Below are 18,319 nucleotides of genomic sequence, written 5' to 3' on the forward strand. Positions count from 1 at the left end.
TCATTTTTCAAACTTAGCCTGTAACATGGCAGTTAGGAGCTGGTTGGCTGGCTGTTTATCACTCTCCATTTTATCACTTTTTGAAGTTTGATACATCTGGCCCAGAGTGAGCATTTATTTACATCTGCAGAGTAGCCTGCAGCCAGCCTGCGGTCCCTCCATCACCATATACACCCCGACAGTGGTGAGTCCTTTCTGGGTTGTGGGTGGCACCCACTGTGCATGTGTGTGTGGGGGGTTTGTGCTGACCACTTGCCGGGGAACCTTGCACCGGCCCTGTGTGTGTGTGCATACATATAAATGGAAGCATGATGTCTTCCGTCAGTGGTGTAACTAGAAATGTTGTGCCCTCCTTCCAAAAAAGTTTTTGGTTTTATGTGTCAAATGTGCAAATGGGTATTATGGTTTGTTATATAGTATGTAATGGGCATGTGACTTTATGTGTAATGGGCATTACGGTGTGTCTTATAATTTTAGGCTGCGCCCCCTTTTCATCGTGCAAGAGCCCCGCCTACTACAAATCAAGGGGGGGGGCGCGAAACATGCCCTTGCTCCGGGCACCGTGGCACCTAGCTACACCACTGCTAACACCAACACATACCCCCTGTCATTAAACACTAGTGAAAAACATAATAATGTGTATGGGTGGAGGCAGAAGCAACCTGATCTGTGTCCCACACAGGGACGTAACTATCGGTGTGCCAGTTGTGCCTTGCCCACAGTGCATTTGCGTTTATCCACCACTGGCTGCTAGCAGCTGAACTACAATGATGAGCTGAGAGACAGGAGGAGAGCGCAGCGCTGAACACACTCATGCTCCCCTCTCGGCTGACATTTCAATTATGTATAATGGGCATCACGGTGTATGGCATATGTATAATGGGCATCACAGTGTGTGACCTATGTATAATGGACTCATTATACATAGGCCACACACCGTGATGCCCATTATACATTTGCCACACACAGTGATGCTCAATATACATATGTGGCTCTCTCTGTGTCCCCGCTGTCACTCTCTGTCTGCTGTCACTCTCTCTGTCCTTGCCGGGGACATAGCCAGCAGCTCAGAGCCACTAGCCATGCCCCACAGTGGCAAAACGGGGCGTGGCCTCATTGAAATAGACCACACCCCCATATTGCTAGGCCACGCCCCCAAAAAAATTGGGCGCGCCTGCGGCGCGCAACAGCCCGTCGCCCCGCTCCCCCCCCCCCCCTCCCAGGGCTGCCTCAAGATATTTCCCGGGCTGGTTTTAATTCCCAATCCGCCCCTGGGTGGGCCCCTCTCAGCTCTGGGCCCCATAGCAACTGCACTATGGTATTTATGCCCTTGTTCCGGATGGAGAATACCAACTGGTGTACTAGTTTCCTTATATATTGTATACTATTTTAGTTTTTGCTTTATATTTTATTCTGTCCATCTCTCTTTAATCATTTTGCCATTTTTCTTATTTAAAGCTTTAAAAAAGTACCATACGTTTTACATAGCAAAAATGAAACACACAATAATAATGACTTAATAATCTCTTTTATTTTATAAAAAGAAATTAAATATTTTCCCATAGATATCTTGATGTTGCCGAACCTTCATTCTGTATCACATCAGGTAAGTTCAAATGTTCTGCAAGATAGACAACATACAAAATTATGGATTAAACTTAGATCATAGTTATTTGTTTTTGTTGAAATGTTCACCATGGAGCCATTTATCACACATATTTATGTTGTATGTATGTTGACTCACCTCTTGCGTTAAGTCCAGTTTGAGTATTCTTGCTGTAATTCAGTAATAAAAAAACTCCAGACAGTGGGGTTTATTTACTAAGATGGGAGTTCTATTAAAAATGGTATGTTGTTATGGACAATCAATCAGAATCTACTTATTTATTTAGCACCTTCTAGAAGAAAATAGGTAGAATCTGATTGGTTACCTATAGCAACATCCTTCAATAGATTCAATAGAACTCCCACCTTAATGTGAAAGCCTCTATGTTGCCGGAAGTTCGCTATTTTGTGCGAGTCTACACGTTTTTTTAAAGTGGAATTCATTTGAATGGCAAAACTGACCTGAAATTAGCACACATCAGATGGAGAGCAGTGTCTTCTGTACGGTCTGATACTTTATAAGTTGTGTCTGATGACATTCTCATATATTTAATTACATTAATTAAAATAGGCTTTGTCATCCCATGTAAACTAAATGTTTAAGAAGTGATTTGCCCTGTGTAACATGTGATCACATATAAAATAATATAGATGTAGAAATGGATGTTAGATGTTGCAATGTTCTAGATATCAGTTATTGTCTGTAAGTGGCAAGAACTACTTACGCTGTTGATCCAGGAAGTGTAGGCAGATACTCTAGTGAACACTGTTGGTTTAAGGTAGGCGTTGCATCCAAGGGAGGACACAAAGCTGGTCACACCGTGGACTTCATATCCGCTACCGACTACACAGTTCAGGGGTCCACCAGAATCTCCCTGAAATATACATATCGGAAAAAAATGTATTGGTGACATCTGATAATAATTCAGTATCTTTGAATACAATTTAAAATTATTTTAAACAGTATGGCGCTACAGCAGAGATTTTGCAGCTGTTCTGCTGGTGAAGTAGGATTTTGGAACTATAAGTACTGCAAGTGGGTGCAGTGTGTGCGGAGTGGTCCCATGTGCACTGCACACAATTATAAATAGACCACTGATCCAATTACACCTTTATAGTTCAGACATGTTCACCTCAGTCTACTGCACATATATAAAATAGAAAATATTTCTATAAATCTTGTTACATTGCACCAAATTTATTGGAAACTAGCAGTCATACAAAGGATTAGAACCAGTGACATGCCTCACTGAAGGCAGACACCTTACTGATAGAGATATTTGCTCCCACACAGTAATCTTGCAGATTCTATGTATAGTTGTTCGTTCAATAGCTCAATCAGTAAGGTATCTGCTTCTAGTGGAACAGGTCATGTAGGTAAGCGGCACTTATGTATAATAATAATTAATGGGCATCATGGTATGGCATAATGTGTAATGGGCATCATGGTGCGTGGCATATGTATACTGGGCATCATGGTGTGCAGCATATGTAAAATGGGCATCATGGTGTGGCATATGTATAACAGGCATCACAATCTGTGGCATAATGTGTAATTGTCATCATAGTGTGTGGCATAATGTGTAATTGTCATCACAGTGTGTGGCATAATGTGTAATTGTCATCATAGTGTGTGGCATAATGTGTAATTGTCATCACAGTGTGTGGCATAATGTGTAATGGCATCACGGTGTGTGGCATATGTCTAATGGGCATCATCGCATGTGGCATAATGTGTAATGGGCATCACGGTGTGGGGCATATGCATAATGGGCATCATGGTGTGCAGCATATGTATAATGGACATCATAGTGTGGCATATGCATAATGGTCATCATAGTGAGCAGCATATGTGTAATGGGCATTACGGTGTATGGCATATGTATACTGGGGCATGGTCGCCGCATTTCGGGGGCTTCAAATAATAATGCTCAGGGTGCTAATAGGCCTTGAGCCGACCCTGCTATAATTTCCTCTTTCTCCATATTAATATTGTTTCCCACTGGACCAGATGCACTAAGCTTTGAAATACTGTTTAACTAATATAGATGGTAATTTATCTGTAGAAGAACCATACTTGTAATAAGAATCAGAATTTTGCTAAGTCTTACATTGCATCCAGCCTGGGCTCCATTACCACCAGCACAAACCATAGTGGTCTTGACAGTGCTGCCCCAGTAGGAGCCGGTTGAGCAAGTTGCATGAGCCACCACGGGCAGAGGGGCCTGCTGGAGGATTGATGGCAGAGATCCACCGGCTGGAACAAGAGAAATGAGAATGCAATTAATCCGAGTACACTGTAACAGGCAAGAGAGGCTGTACTTAGAGTTTACACTATCTCCATACATACTGAACGAATTTGAGCTGAAAACAGCTCAGTTTTGTAATTTGAGCTCAAAAGCCGCCCAGTATGTATGGGCCAGCGATGATCGGTGAGTGCTGATGCGCGCATCTGCATCAATGCCGGCTGGTGCTCTACTGCTGGTATTACAAGCAGATGAGCAATGGGGTGGACAGCTTTCCAGAGCATCCTGCTATAGAAAGTGGCCCACCCCTGGGAAAATCGGTTAGACGGGCGAATATCGATTTTCAGCCCAGCGTTTTTCCCATCATCACTGTCCATACATGCTGGGCAAAATCACCTAGTGTGTATGGACTTTTAGACACTGAGTAATATCAGATACTTTGCATACCTTTTACTCTAAATCAGTAATTGTGCACATACTTTATGGTTTCTGCTGATAACATACTGTAGGTGATTTATAAAGATCAGATAGAAATAAAAAATATTACAAAAAAGTAAATGTAACCAGCATAAAACATTATGATGCCCAATACTGGCCAAACTCGGGTGTTTTTTTTAAAGGTGCCGTCATTTACGACGCCTGGTTTTGCCTTGTAAATGATAGGCCATTTACAAAAAATAAAAAAGACCCCACATTACACACAGAAGAAATCAAGGCTGGAAATGTATACATTTTATTTCTATTTGTGCATAATAAACCTGATAGCAGACCTGGAATACAGGTATTTATTTCTTTATCAAGCACCCTACATACTGTATTTCTGTTTAACAAGCAAGCGTTCAGTGTTATCTTTATAAAACATGTATTTAGCAAATACCATATGTGTACTATAGTTACCTACAGTATATAGATGGTTATTATTATATCTATATTATCTTTATAACCCGTAATGGCGACTACAGTGTCCATTGGCCTGATTCAGACCTTGTCGCTGCTGTGTGAATTCACACTGCGAACGATTATCAACACATTGCGTATGCGTATGGCCAGGGGCACCAACAGGCCCCGGTAAAATGAGGGGCATGGTTAATAGGAGAGGCGTGGTCACTAGGGAGAGACACTGTGGTGCAGCGGCAGCCTGCTCTCTCTCCCCCTCCCGCTGCCCAGCTCCCTACAACAGGGATGGGGGAGTGGGACCCGGGACCCCTCCATCAGACCTCCCCTCCAGGTGCTACTGCATACGGCCCGTAGTACATATATGCGACGCCTGCTAGTGAAGAAATCCTGCAAGGTGTGCCTAGGAAAACGGTGGGAGTGTCAGGGAATACACAGGCATACCCATAGTGTTTTAGGGGAAGGTGTGTGATGTCAGCTCCACTCTGTATATGCCTCTTTTTATTGCAGCCGCCAAGTCTCTGGGTACTCTGACCCTGCAATGACTGGGGACCAGTGGAAAAATGATTCGATGGTGAGCGTCTTACAAAAGATTTTGGTTCTTTTCGCTTGGCTACGGATTCTTCACTAGCCATATAAATCTATTTGCATGGGGTACTCATTAATTGATTCACTATGGCATGGAGGCATCTACCTGTTTGCTGGCTGCTGCACATTCGCTCAGCAGCGATCACGTCTCAATTACCCCCCATGTCACATTTCCTGGAGCTCTGTAATTAAATACCCAATCCAAGATACAAGGTGTGTCTGCCGTTTAACAAAAGTTAAAGGGACCAGGCTTAGCTGGTGTTCTTAGTGGGACCTCACCATTCTGCTGCTACACAAGCTGGCTTCTGGCCCTTTAATTGAGACACATAGGCATTTTGAAAGAGGATGAGTCCCAAGTGCAGCCTCCTCTATCCGGGTCCCCTCCTCCCATCTGGCAGCAGTGCAGCGAGTCTGAACACTAGAGGGCTCAAACTCTAATGCACCTGTGTAGAGCTCCTGCTAAATGGTGCAGCTGGCATTTATCTGGTTTTTCTGCAACACTGCTGCTGTCATCATGGGACTCTCATTCCACTGAGGTAATTTTTTTTGTTTAATGGGTGCAGCATGTGCAGTGTAGGCCCCTCTGTACTATGGGGTCCGTGTGCACATTGCACCCATTATATATAGGCCACCGCGTAGACAAACGTTTACAAGCCTGTTTTGTAGGTTACTTACTGGTGGTTCTTCCCCATCCTGAAATAACGCAGTTGTGGTTGTTTCCCAGGACAACACCACTAGCGGGCAGGGCAGCCAATTTCACGTAGCTATTAATTGTAGCGCTGGATGCCAGATGGAGGACAGCGATATCATAACTGTATGGTATGAGAGAAATAAACATAGTAAGATCTCATACCTGTACAAGATTTTTATTTTTTTAGTTATCCTTGTAACATGCTAAAAAAGATACTGTTTTTAATCTTTCTTCTGTGGCTCTCTCCATGAACTATATAATCAGCATGGCTGCTCTGGTTTATGACAAAGCTCTGTGGGAAACTCTGTACTGCATACAGTTATATCCAGAGAACACTTTGTGTCATATCCCAGGGAAACAAAGTAAAAACATTGGCCTGGCGATATGACGGTAAGCCTGTTGTCTGAGAAACTACGATTTTACCAATAGAGGAAAAGTTATACAGTGAAAGCTGTAGGGAAAGGGGGCTACAAACAAGTTAATACATGAAAGCATAATGCAGGAGAAATCCCCCTTTGAGAGCAAAGTTTTCCTTTTAAATCTGATCCTTCCCTTTACTATATGAACCTGAAAGTAGAAAAGGAAGCCATGTTGCTGTTTGTGGAAATGTGATTTACAGAACAGTTAACACTTTTACTTTAATCTACTCAGGTGCAAACTATATTTTACTCATGACAGAAACGTACCCAGCAGCAACGTTGTTGGTGTTCCAGGATGCATGAATACGGATGGCTGACACTGAGATAGTCTGCTCTGTTCCATCATTTGCGCTCAGGTTGTGTTCTCCCAGGACAACACGGTAGGTGGCAACTCTAAACAGCAGACAGAAGGAAGCAGAGACTTAGTGCACTGTAGAGATACAGCAGTAGTAGTAGTAGTAGTACGTTTATTTATAAGGCACCACAAAGTGTCCGCAGCGCCGTACATAGCAAACAAAAAACAAATGACAAGGTAACGTACAGGGTGTGGTGATAAAATACAGCATAAATAGGGGTATAGCTGGTAGAACTAAAATCAGCATCAGTTCTGAAGTAGGTGTCAAAATGGTCGAGGAGACTGAAGATAAAGTAGAGGAAGGGAAGAACAGGACAGGAGCACAGGTGAGGTAAAGAGGTAGGGTGAGTACGTGAGGAAGGAGGGCCCTACTCATCAGAGTTAACATACTAAAAGGAGGTGGGTGGACGAACGCCAATACAAATGTAGATCAGGGTTGCCAATTTTTGTAGTCTCCTCTCTGCAATTCAGAACGATAAAATATCTTCCACTGTGTGTGTGCGCTTGATGTTGCTTAGAATGCACGCACCCTCTGTCAGTCCTGCTACAGGGCGGACAGGACACATTGCTAGCGGGGCCTTGCAGCAATGCAGAGTATATCTCATATTGTATGTATTTTTAATTATGTAATTTATGATAGTAAGAGGAATCAGAGCTACCTTTATTTTAGTAAATATGTTGAAGGCTAATTAATTTTTGGATCCTTAAAAAATGTCCATAGTGCAAAGTACAGTAGCCTACTGTACCACCCAAACATCCCAATTTCCTGCCACTGTCGTAGTGTTCCACCTGAGAGTTGAAGTCTCACTTGGGCTAGGGGGAGGTTGGTGTAAATACATAATAGATGTTGTGCGCATATGCACAGCATGTTAACAGAATGGGAGGTAAGTCTGGGGGCAGATCAGCTGACTAAGGTGTGATATTGTCACAGTGTCTGTTACCTGTCCACGCAGTGAGCAGCAGTCAGCACACGGTTAGCACGGATGAGAGTTCCTCCACAGGTGTGGTACCAGCTGCTGCCAGAGATATACTGGAGAGATATCTGGAAGATAAAACATATATTACAGTACTGTTCCATGATCTACAGTATAATGGTATACCTCCCTTGTCCTTAACGTTGACCCTCTTGAGCAAAGACTAGACACTATTTTATATTTTCCCCTAGGCTCATTGATTCTTTCCCCCTCTTTACCTTCCCCTTATCTCTCTTATTTCCTCCCCTTCAGCCTCTATTTCTTTATTTCTGCTTTTGTATAAGCTCTTCTTGAGGTACTTAACTCAGAAATAATAATAGTAGTTTCATCTCTTCCTTTTTACTGGATGACCCCGAGGACTCTGATACAATGCATTGTGCCTTTCAGAATCCCATGCTGTGTATTGTGTAACCCCATACAGTTGACACACTAATCTGATAGTAATATTATTTGCATTTATTCACTATGATCTATGGTTATCAACGTGTTATTTGACCATTGTTTGCATTGCCATTATTCACTCACTAAATTTTTTAATACATGATATACATTTCTTCAAGAAACTAGCAGAGTTGTTAAAATGTATAAACTTAAAATATTTATTGACTGTTATTATTATTATTAGTAGTAGTATTGACTATTAACATTGCCATCTGATAGAGAACAGTATCATCATTTTTAAGGCTAGCTAGTGGAGTGTTATAATGGTGACTGAAAACCAGGGCTGTTTGCTGGTTTAGTGATGGAACGGGTAAGTAGGATGACATCACAAGCATTGTGACTTCTCATTAGATATTATGCTCTCCTCCTATCTTCCCTGTTCTGTAGCCACTTTTAACTGTTGAACAAAGATGTTCACTACTTTATGCAGAAATGCAGCTTTAGCAATCTTCAATCAATATAATTATTAATATTATGTGTACAGTGTAGTATCTATAACATTGATATTTGTAAATGGGACACCCACTACCAATTGTATGTTTGGCAGGTGTGTGAATAAGAATATATTGCAATAACAAATTGATTTTGTGCAGATATTACTGGTAAATAACCAAAGATCAGATTCATAGTGCAGCTTTAGCCCCTACAGACAGGGCCACCATCAGATGGGGACTGGTGAGACTCTAGTCCCACGCCTGAACAGAAAAGGGGGCACAGGACTGGAGTCTATCATGTATAATTTGTCGTAACAAGGTAATATATCTCTTTAAGCGATGTAGAGATTGAGTAGTGTGGTCAGAGCTGCAGACACATGCAGTCTCGTCAGGCATGAATGGGATATAAGACAGGGAAGTGGGGTCCTGCCTATTTATCCATCCTGAGCATCACAGTTGCATACTGGAAGAATGCACTGGAAGGGGCAACAGGTAAGGGAACTGGCCTCCCTGCCCTCCCTCCCTCCCTCTTCCCTGCACTGAAGAGATGCCATGCGCAGGCTCATTGACACCCGTGGGAAGGACAGTCTACAATTAGAGGCACTGTTCCGCTGTAACCGGGACACTTGGGAGGTATGAGTATCTGTCCCATAATCAGTTCCCATTATAGCTGGAACCACATTTGGTGTATGGGTTATTTACAATGGTTGCTGGGTATGCAGTGTGCATTGTCTATGATCAAGGGAAGGGCTCCACCGCATATATGACCTGCACCCTGAACAGACACTGTGCCATGCAGCGCCATGCAGAGCCATACAGCAAGCAGCCTGCTCAGCCATTGATTACTTTTCCAGAGAGATAATAAAATATAATTGGTAAGATTGTCATCACTGTAGTATCTGCCCTGTAATTAGTTCCCATTATAGCTATAACAGCGTTTGGAGTAATCTCACCACTCACCTGCCATGGCCAGGCATTTTTGGCTGCATTTGTTCCTCCTACCACACGTGCATTGTCTGCAATGTCCTCAATGTACTGAACATCAGCAAAACATTGTCCTAAGGATCAAAAATAAAATACAGTCACTGTGTTATCACCAGAATATGGGACACATGATCAGCTCCGCTACATAGATGTTCCGCTTAAAAGTTTAAAGAATCGGTAGTGAAAGGGGATACTGCAGCTTCCAAGACGTGTTTGAGTGCCAATGTTGCTGCAAGAGGTGTGCAATATATCTGCTAAAAATGACAGGGTCGAAGCTGAGGAATATGAATAACTTTAGTTATTGCCGGCAAATGATCTGAAGTCAATTAATAGAAGTTAAGTTACATTGGGGCAGATGTATTAAGCCTGGAGAAGAGATAAACTGGAGATAAAGTGGAGATCAGGTAAAAGGAGATAAAGCACCAGCCAATCAACACTCAACTGTCATTTTCAAACCCAGTTCATTGGCTGGTGCTTTATCTCCTTTCACTTTATCTCCAGTTTATCTCTTCTCCAGGCTTTATCTGCCCCACAGTGCGCAAAAAAAAGCTGTGAGCTCTGGCAGTTGTAGCTGATATTTTGCACATCTCTCACAGCAACATTTACACTCGAAGTGTTAAGGCAGCGGTTCTCAAACTGTGGGTCCTGACCCCAAAGTGGGTCCCGACTCCATGTTGCTTGACTTTTCTAATCTCAGACAATTCACCTGAAAAAAATCTGTTGAATTGTCTGTTATGTTAGACTCCTCCCATCATGTTGTGCCTCCACAATGCTGCCATGTATGTGCTGTCTGCTGACTACACATGTAAAGTGATGACCTTCTGCAGTAATTTGCTGGGGTCCTGTAACTATTTTTATTGTCTAATGGGGTCCCAGAGCAAAATAGTTTGAGAACCCCTGGGTTAAGGCATCTATTTATCAAATTAATTCTCTCTTTGACTACAGTATATGCAGTATACAGTAGTTGAAGCTACTCTCTGCAATGCCTTCTGAAGATGGTGGTATCCCACCGTCCTTAAGGGTGTAGCCTGGTTGGAAAGAGATCATGCTTTTCGGCTATTAGTGTAATTCTTAGGAAATAGATCCCTTAGGGGGCTATTTATCAAAGTTTGGCGAGAGAGGAAATTGTGAGAGATAAATAACCAACCAATCAGCTTCTAATTGTCACTTTTCAAAACAGCCTGTAAAATGTAAGGTAGGATTAGCTCATACTTTATCTCTTACAATGTTATCTGTCTCTGAGATTTGATAGATACCCTATCACTAAAGTATGCACAGTCGGAACATATACACATATTCTGATCGTAGCGGCCAAACGTGCGTACGTTCGCTATTAACGTACGCTATCCGTACGCGGCCGTTGGGGTTAAGTCCACCCACAACTCAGCCGCATTCGTACGGCCAGAAACATTGGCAAAGGGGAGTGGCGTACAATTGAGCGTACGCCAACGTACACGGACGGGCCAGCCCTTACACTCCGACAACTGGCGTACAATTGAGCGTACAGCACCGTTTACGGACGTCTCTCGTCCGTCTTCCCACCGACTTCTTGCGGCTATCTGAGCGTACGCCAGCTTGCACGGACGGGTCCCTATTGTTTTCAATAGAAAACTCAGCATATGTCACCGCTCGTGAGAGTGAGCGTACGTCCGTGTACGCTGGCATACCCTTCACATATATGGACCTGCAAATCTTGCCTTTCAACTTTAATTATGAAAATTAATTAATTGATTGAATTAATTAATGTGCAAAATAGTGGCCATGGGCTTAAAACATTGCTGAAACATCCTTTGTAGGTGTTAGATGTGGTTTATGTTATTGTATCATAAATACAAAACCTATGTTTGTATTAGAGTGAACACGTTGACACATGTCGACTTGTGTAGATTGAGTGTGCTACTGTGTAAAGTCTATGAAAGCACGTAGTGAATGTGTATAACTGTTTAGCAAATACCTACCTTAGCATATATAAGCAGGTCTTACAAAGATTCTTACCTAAATTAAACAAACCTTTAAATGTAGAGAAGTATAGAAAGATAAGCTTCCAATGTGTTTGAGTGCTGTGTGTGGCTTGCAGGTAGTGAAATCATGGTTTGGACTAATACCCCTTTTACACCAAAATCCCTGGTCGGACCCTGGTCTATGAACACAGGAGTTTCCAGGGTTGGACCCAGCTTCGTACCCCATTTACACAGCACTGTGACCCAGGTCGAACCCAGGTCTGCGCCATTTACACTGAACCTGGGTCAGCACTGCTTTTCCCTATGGATGACATTAAAAATGTCCATTTTAGGACTGATAAACTGCCATCCAACCTTCCCTCAATGATTTAAAATAAAAATTAAAAGACATGACAAGTTAGCATTGAAAAATGTTGCATTGTTTATTTTGTAAAATATTTTTCAAAAAGTTATATTCAGTGCTCAAGCACACATAGCGGTATAAAAGTGCAGCATCACCCATGTGCTCTCCCCAGCCCCTTCCCCTGCAGCAGCAGACCGAATCTCCCATGTGCTCCCCCCAGTCCCCCCCCCCCCCAAAAAAATAATAATAATATGAATGATACTGCATCCAATTATGATTTCTGTGTGCACTGCCAGTATCCTTCCTGGCTGCTGTCATTTGCCACTGCAGCGCACTGTGGAAAGGCGTCCAGCACTTCTGGTATCCTTTCAGCACTACCCGGATGTCCCAACCTGGGTTGGGACCATTTACACCGCCCACGACCCAGGTCCAACCAGTGTTCAACCCTGGTCACGACCTGGGTAGGAGACCAGTGTTACTGGACCTGGGTTGACCCCTTTTACACCAATGTTGACCTGGGTCCGACCTGGGTCCAACCTGGGTTATTTCTTGGTGTAAAAGGGGTATTAATAGACTGCAGCATTGGTTATTACATTCAGGTGTATGTGTTTGGTAGTAATCAGCGTAAATAAGCAAACCCAGGCGCACGCTGGCATGCGGTATCTGTAGGGGTGGTTTGAGATGGCGGTTGGCGGCCGCCTGTTTTGTGTCCGAAATGAACGGTGCTTTAGTCGATCGTGCGGTAGTAGCACCGTTCATTTTTGGTGCACACCCCCGTGTACGCCCATATTTACGCCCATTTTCCCTCATTATTTCGGCCGCTCCCCTCATCACGCCCCTATGCCGCCCCCAATGCCCGTACACTCGCGTACAGGTTTTTTCGCACGTAGAGACCCGTCCGTAAGCGTTGTGGAGTGTTCGCGCCTGCGCATTAGCGAATGTACGCATGCGCAGATCATTAAAAACCCCGGGACGTACGCGTACGGCCCGGCCGCACCAACCAGAATAAGGCCCATAGTGTAGTTTACAAGTGCAGCCTGTAACGTGGATAACACAGGAGTATAACTACACAATACACACTGTGATCTATTTCAAACTGATTCTTTTGAATGCAAATGATCCATTCTGATTTGAATATTCATTATTATTGGGTTGTATTAGATCTTTAGTATATTTGGGAGTTTTTGTTTAGTGATCAATGGGTAAAGTCATGAAAATAATGAAGACTTTTCAGTAATGAGATCACCACATGATGCACCCACTACAATATATGTCAGAACATTATTATTATTCGTCTTTATGGTAAATGGTCTCTCTGTACTAACTTGCACATGTGGTGTATCAGATGGAGGGCAGATGAGAACATTGAATTTAGGACACGCCCATATAAAAGCGAATCACATTATATGCGATATCTGAACTATTTAGTTTGGTGAAACATTTAACAACAAGGCGCACAGATAAAACAGTGACGGTTAATGCTCAAGAGAAAAGGGTCCAGATGTATCAAGCTTCAGAAGTGATAAAGTGTTGAGTGATAAACAACCAGCCACTCAGCTCCTAACTGTCATTTTTTCTAACGCAGCCTGTAACATGGCAGTTATGCGCTGATTGACTGGTTGTTTATTACTCACCATGCTATCACTATTTGAAGCTTGATACAACCGGTCCTCGGTTAGACTCAGGGATGCATCTTACCAAAGAGGGCAAGTACAGCGAGTAGCAGGAGCTTCATCATCTTGGATCCCTTGCAGTAGATGTGTGGTAAAAATGTGACTGATTCACCCTTTATATACTATATACAGTCAGAAGCAGCATGCTCTGGGAATATTCTCAGATGTTACTGTAGCTATCTTCGTCTTCATTTTTTTGTTACTATTTCTATTCGAAGGACATAAACTACCAATCGTAAGATGACATCAGTTTTACCTCAGCAAGATTCTTAACACTCTAATTGGATGAAATAACACAATACATAATATGCCATTGAAAGATTAAATGTCAGCTTTATTGTGGTTACAACAGAAGTATGGTGGCAGAGTGTCAGATATTCAGTGTCCACTTGTCTTAGATAAACTATTACCCCTTTTCCCATTAGTTTAGGTATCCCAGGTTTTTGCACAGGAGCACGCAAAACCCAGGATTGTAGGCAGGTGGAATCGTTCCCAGTTTTTCCCCATAGGATAATATGGGACCCGTCAATTCTGACCCCCACCCGGTTCCGACGGCTGCCAGTTCCCCCCCTGGCATCACAGAAGCTTGTGGTTGATCTCAATCGGTGGGCCTTCAATATGATACCAGGCTGGTCCATACCGGTCAATCGGTTCCAGAGATATTACGTGTAAACTAATTTTTTTATTTTTTAAATGTAATTTCATGGCTGTTCATGTTCTTTGAGGGCAGATTACTCTGGAACCAAACATTCCAGTTTCACTGGACCAAAATCAAAAGCCCACTCAAAAGTTCTTCAATATGATACTGGTCTCATGTAAATGGATCAGTTGGTTCCGAAGATATAGACGGTTAAATAAGATAACGTGTTAAAGGGGGGGAGGGGTGGTTTTCTCTCCCCCTCACACAAGAAAATGCAGGGACTAGGCTGGTGTAAAAGGGGCCAACCTGGGAATGCATTTTCTGGTGTGAAAGGGGTATTATTTCAAATAGCCTGGACCTGCAGTGCTCTGAATACAGCCAGGCTCTGCCACTGTCAGTGGCTATCACTTCTGCCTGGCGGCTGTCCCCCATTTACCGCGAGCATGTATTCCACTTGGCAATGAGCATGTAATCCCACATGGCAATGAGCATGGAACCTCTGGCAATGAGCATGGAACCCTTGGCAATGAGCATGTAGATAAGCAGCACTTATGTAGCATAATTTTTAATAGGCATTATGGTATTTGACATAATACATAATGGATATAATGGCGTGTAACGTAACGTGTAATGGACATTATGGTGTAAATGTTTAATGCGCGCCTTTGGTGGACAATGTTCCTGTTTATGAAACGTATTGTGAACTTTGGCTTAATCTGTGTGGCATTATGTGAATTCTGGCTCAATCCGTGTGGCATTATGTGAATTTTGGCTCAATCCGTGTGGCATTATGTGAATTTTGTCACAATCCGTGTTGCATTATGTGAATTTTGGCTTAATACGTGTGGCATTATGTGAATTTTGGCTCAATCCGTGTGGCATTATGTGAATTTTGGCTCAATCTGTGTGGCATTATGTGAATTTTGGCTCAATCCGTGTGGCATTATGTTTTTTTTTTGGCTCAATCCATTTGGCATTATGTGAATTTTGGCTCAATCCCTGTGGCACTATTTGGATTTTGGCTCAATCCATGTGGCATTATGTGAATTTTGGCTCAATCCGTGTGGCTTGATGTGAATTTTGACACAATCCATGTGGCATTATTTGAATTTTGGCTCAATCCGTGTGGCATTATGTGAATTTTGGCTCATTCCATTTGGCATCATGTGTAAGGGGCAAGTATAATGGGGTCTAGTATTTTGTTGCATAATGTGTAGAAGTTGTATATGGTGTTGTACACTACACTCAAGGACATGCCCCCTGTTGAGTGGCCACAGCACATTTTCCGGAGCGCGCCTTGGGCGCGCGCAAAACTACATCCTTCACTTTTGTCACCATGGTGGGCCTGCGTACTTTAAATGCCAGGGCCTATTTTTAATCCCATTCCCACCCTCTCTTTGCCGCTCTCTTAGCATGTACACTGGCACCACTAACACCGCCCCCCACCTAAACCCCCTTGTCATTTTATCCTGGATCCGCCCCTGTGTACAATATGAAGAAATAATACAAGCTAAGCCACCCAGTACCACAGAGATATATACTGTGGGTACCCCCGTGACAGCCACCTTAACATCACTTATATTTCGCCATCATTTTATGGTCCCAGACTTTAATATTTTACTTTATTACCTTTTCAACTCACTATATTGATCAATTAAGTTTCACATATTATATTTTTTTGTCACGCTCATTCAAATAACTTTCTTATCTTACATTTAGATACAAATTAATTTCCCTTTTTTTTCCTTCTCTAAAAAGTCACTAAAAAATAGAATTGTGTTGGAGGTTGTATAGAGAGTCCTAACAAACTTTTAACGTATATCAATAAAAATTTAAATATTTTAATAAGTTGTGCCCCAACAAAGAGAGTCATCTTTCCCTGTCTATATGGAAGGGTAGACAACCCTGCTTTTATAGAGGTGCAGAAAGGCATCCATCTCACCTGCTGCACCACATATATCTTTATCTGCCTATTGCCATTTATAGTGCTCCTAAAGGGGCAAGCTATTTACACAGATATAGCCCCTGTAGCCTATTCATCTTTTACCTGGGATTAACTGATTAATCACATTTGGATTCGCTTTCCCTTTCCTCGGAGTGGAGAGACTTCTTTGAAACTGTGTGCTATTTTCTGAACAAATTATTATATAGCGGTACCTATATCCATTTGGACACTATTCGCTGGTCCCCATAATTCTTAGAGTGAAAGTGCCTATTTTTAAACCATGTTTTTTATATATGATATTATTATATATGCTGACTGTCACTTTATTAAACCCACGGGAAGTTTTTAACTGTATTTAAATTTATTTTAGGTTCATTAAATATTATTATTTAAATACCTGTTTTATGTATTACTAAGTGCCATGTGGATTGTTTTACATTTTATTTTGCTTTTTTGGATGTTGGCACACCCCTTATTCAAAGGCTGCTGATATACATAAAAAATATAAAATACTACCCACTCTAGAGACATTAATGTGTGTTTTATCCATGTCACCAGGTCTGATCCCAGCATTTCACACTTCATAGACTAGTGTTGGACCCAAGGGGCAGCATCCAGTGCTGTGGAACCAGAGGGGAAGAGGATGTGTCTGGTGGTGAAGGAGACTCATCTGGTCAGTATGGGAATGGATCTCCTGAGTAAGTATCTCCAATCCCTGGCAGTGGTGGTCCTGGATCTACATTACACTACAACAAAATAGTCTATTGTATTATTTTGTGGTATGTTTTGATTTGCTTTGTACTAATGTAAACATTGATAAATACTATAGTAAAGTATAGAGCACACACATAGCTGGTAATTGTGTTCCATGGTAGTGGCTCAGTTATAAGGACCATGTGTTGTTAGCCAGGCTTGTGTGGGTGGGATATACTATAATGTTACATAGATGTAGTGCAATAAAAAAAAAGAGCTGCTATATTTGTCCCATGCAAATACAGTGAGACAGAACCCAGCTGGACATAGTAAATGAGTAAAATTTATATTGAGTGTTTGTCTTCTTCCACTGTGCCATTTGCCATGTACAATAGAGATGTATCCAGGAACTAGGTAAAGGCGCCATGTTTATGTAGACCTGCACATGTACAGTAGACTGCCAGAAAAGAGGGGGCCCACATAGAGCCTGCACACACAGACCCCCTCCTCTCTTAAAACACCTCTGCCCAGGGCATTACTCATAGGTGGGTTATGTTGTCAGTAGTGCAGGTGCCATGTTTCCGGAGACTTACACATTAGACTCTGCAAGCTCAGCTCCTCTGAGGCACTGCTGCATTTGACACAGTGCAGACCGGGTGAGACTTGAGTCTGCAACAGGTTTGTGTCTAGGGGTGCCAGCATGGGAGAGGGAGGCCCCCATATCTCTCTGCCTTTCTCTTGACTTTTGACTCTCTGCCCACCTTGCCTCCGGTCTCTGCCTCTCTCTCCCCATATCTCTCTGCCTCTCTCCTCCTGTCTCTGCCTCGCTCTCCCCACATGTTTCTCTTCCTCTCTCCTCCTTTCTCTCTGCCTTTTCTCCCAAAACATCTCTGCCTCTCTCCCCACATGTCTCTGACTCTCTTTCACTACACATCTCTGTGATTGTCTCCTCCCTAACTCTGCCTCTCTCTCGCTACACATCTCTATGCCTCTCTCCTCCTGTCTCTCTGCCTCTTTCTCCCCAAATGTCTCTTTGCCTCTCTTCTCTTTTCTATCTGACTCTCCCCACACCTCTCTCTGCCTCTCTCCTCCTGTCTCTCTGCCTCTCTCTCACCCCAAATGTCTCTCTGCCTATCTCCCACATGTCTCTGCCTCTCTCTCACCACACGTATCTCTGCTTCTCTCCATTCTCTCTGCCTCTCTCACCACATGTCTCTCTTCCTCTCTCTGCCTCTCTCACCACATGTCTTGTTGTCCCTGCTACTGCACAGCTCGCAGCCTCCTTATTCTTACAGGGAGAAGTATGGTTGATTCTTGATTGTATGTAGGTGATCTGGTACAAACAGCTCCTCTGGGGCAGTGCTGCATGTGACACACAGCAGCCCGGGTGGCACTTGAGTCTGCAGCAGGTTTGTGTCTAGGGGTGTATCTGT

The 18,319-nt window shown here is 42.9% G+C and overlaps 1 protein-coding gene and 1 long non-coding RNA gene across 2 annotated transcripts in view; one reads left to right on the plus strand and one right to left on the minus strand.

Annotated features, from left to right (window-relative positions):
* Positions 1-17,335, plus strand: part of LOC146057785 (uncharacterized) — a 20,503-nt gene extending 3,168 nt beyond the window's left edge. Inside the window, exons 3-6 of the long non-coding RNA XR_014469774.1 lie at positions 1,566-1,606; positions 5,256-5,319; positions 6,703-6,823; positions 16,752-17,335. This is a non-coding gene — a long non-coding RNA (uncharacterized LOC146057785). The remainder of the gene's footprint in view (positions 1-1,565; positions 1,607-5,255; positions 5,320-6,702; positions 6,824-16,751) is intronic.
* Positions 1,559-13,693, minus strand: LOC146057784 (chymotrypsin-like elastase family member 1). The gene is made up of 8 exons (XM_083169458.1): positions 13,634-13,693; positions 9,608-9,705; positions 7,740-7,840; positions 6,711-6,836; positions 6,009-6,145; positions 3,717-3,862; positions 2,331-2,480; positions 1,559-1,621 (listed from the first exon to the last, which is right to left on the minus strand). Exons 1-8 carry the CDS (start codon positions 13,671-13,673, stop codon positions 1,613-1,615), a joined length of 807 nt encoding a protein of 268 aa, XP_083025584.1. The 5' UTR covers positions 13,674-13,693; the 3' UTR covers positions 1,559-1,612.
* Positions 17,336-18,319: the final 984 nt, after the last annotated feature.

Source organism: Crinia signifera, chromosome 2 (genome assembly GCF_055691185.1).
Source record: "Crinia signifera chromosome 2, ASM5569118v1, whole genome shotgun sequence".
Taxonomy (NCBI): Eukaryota; Metazoa; Chordata; class Amphibia; order Anura; family Myobatrachidae; genus Crinia; species Crinia signifera.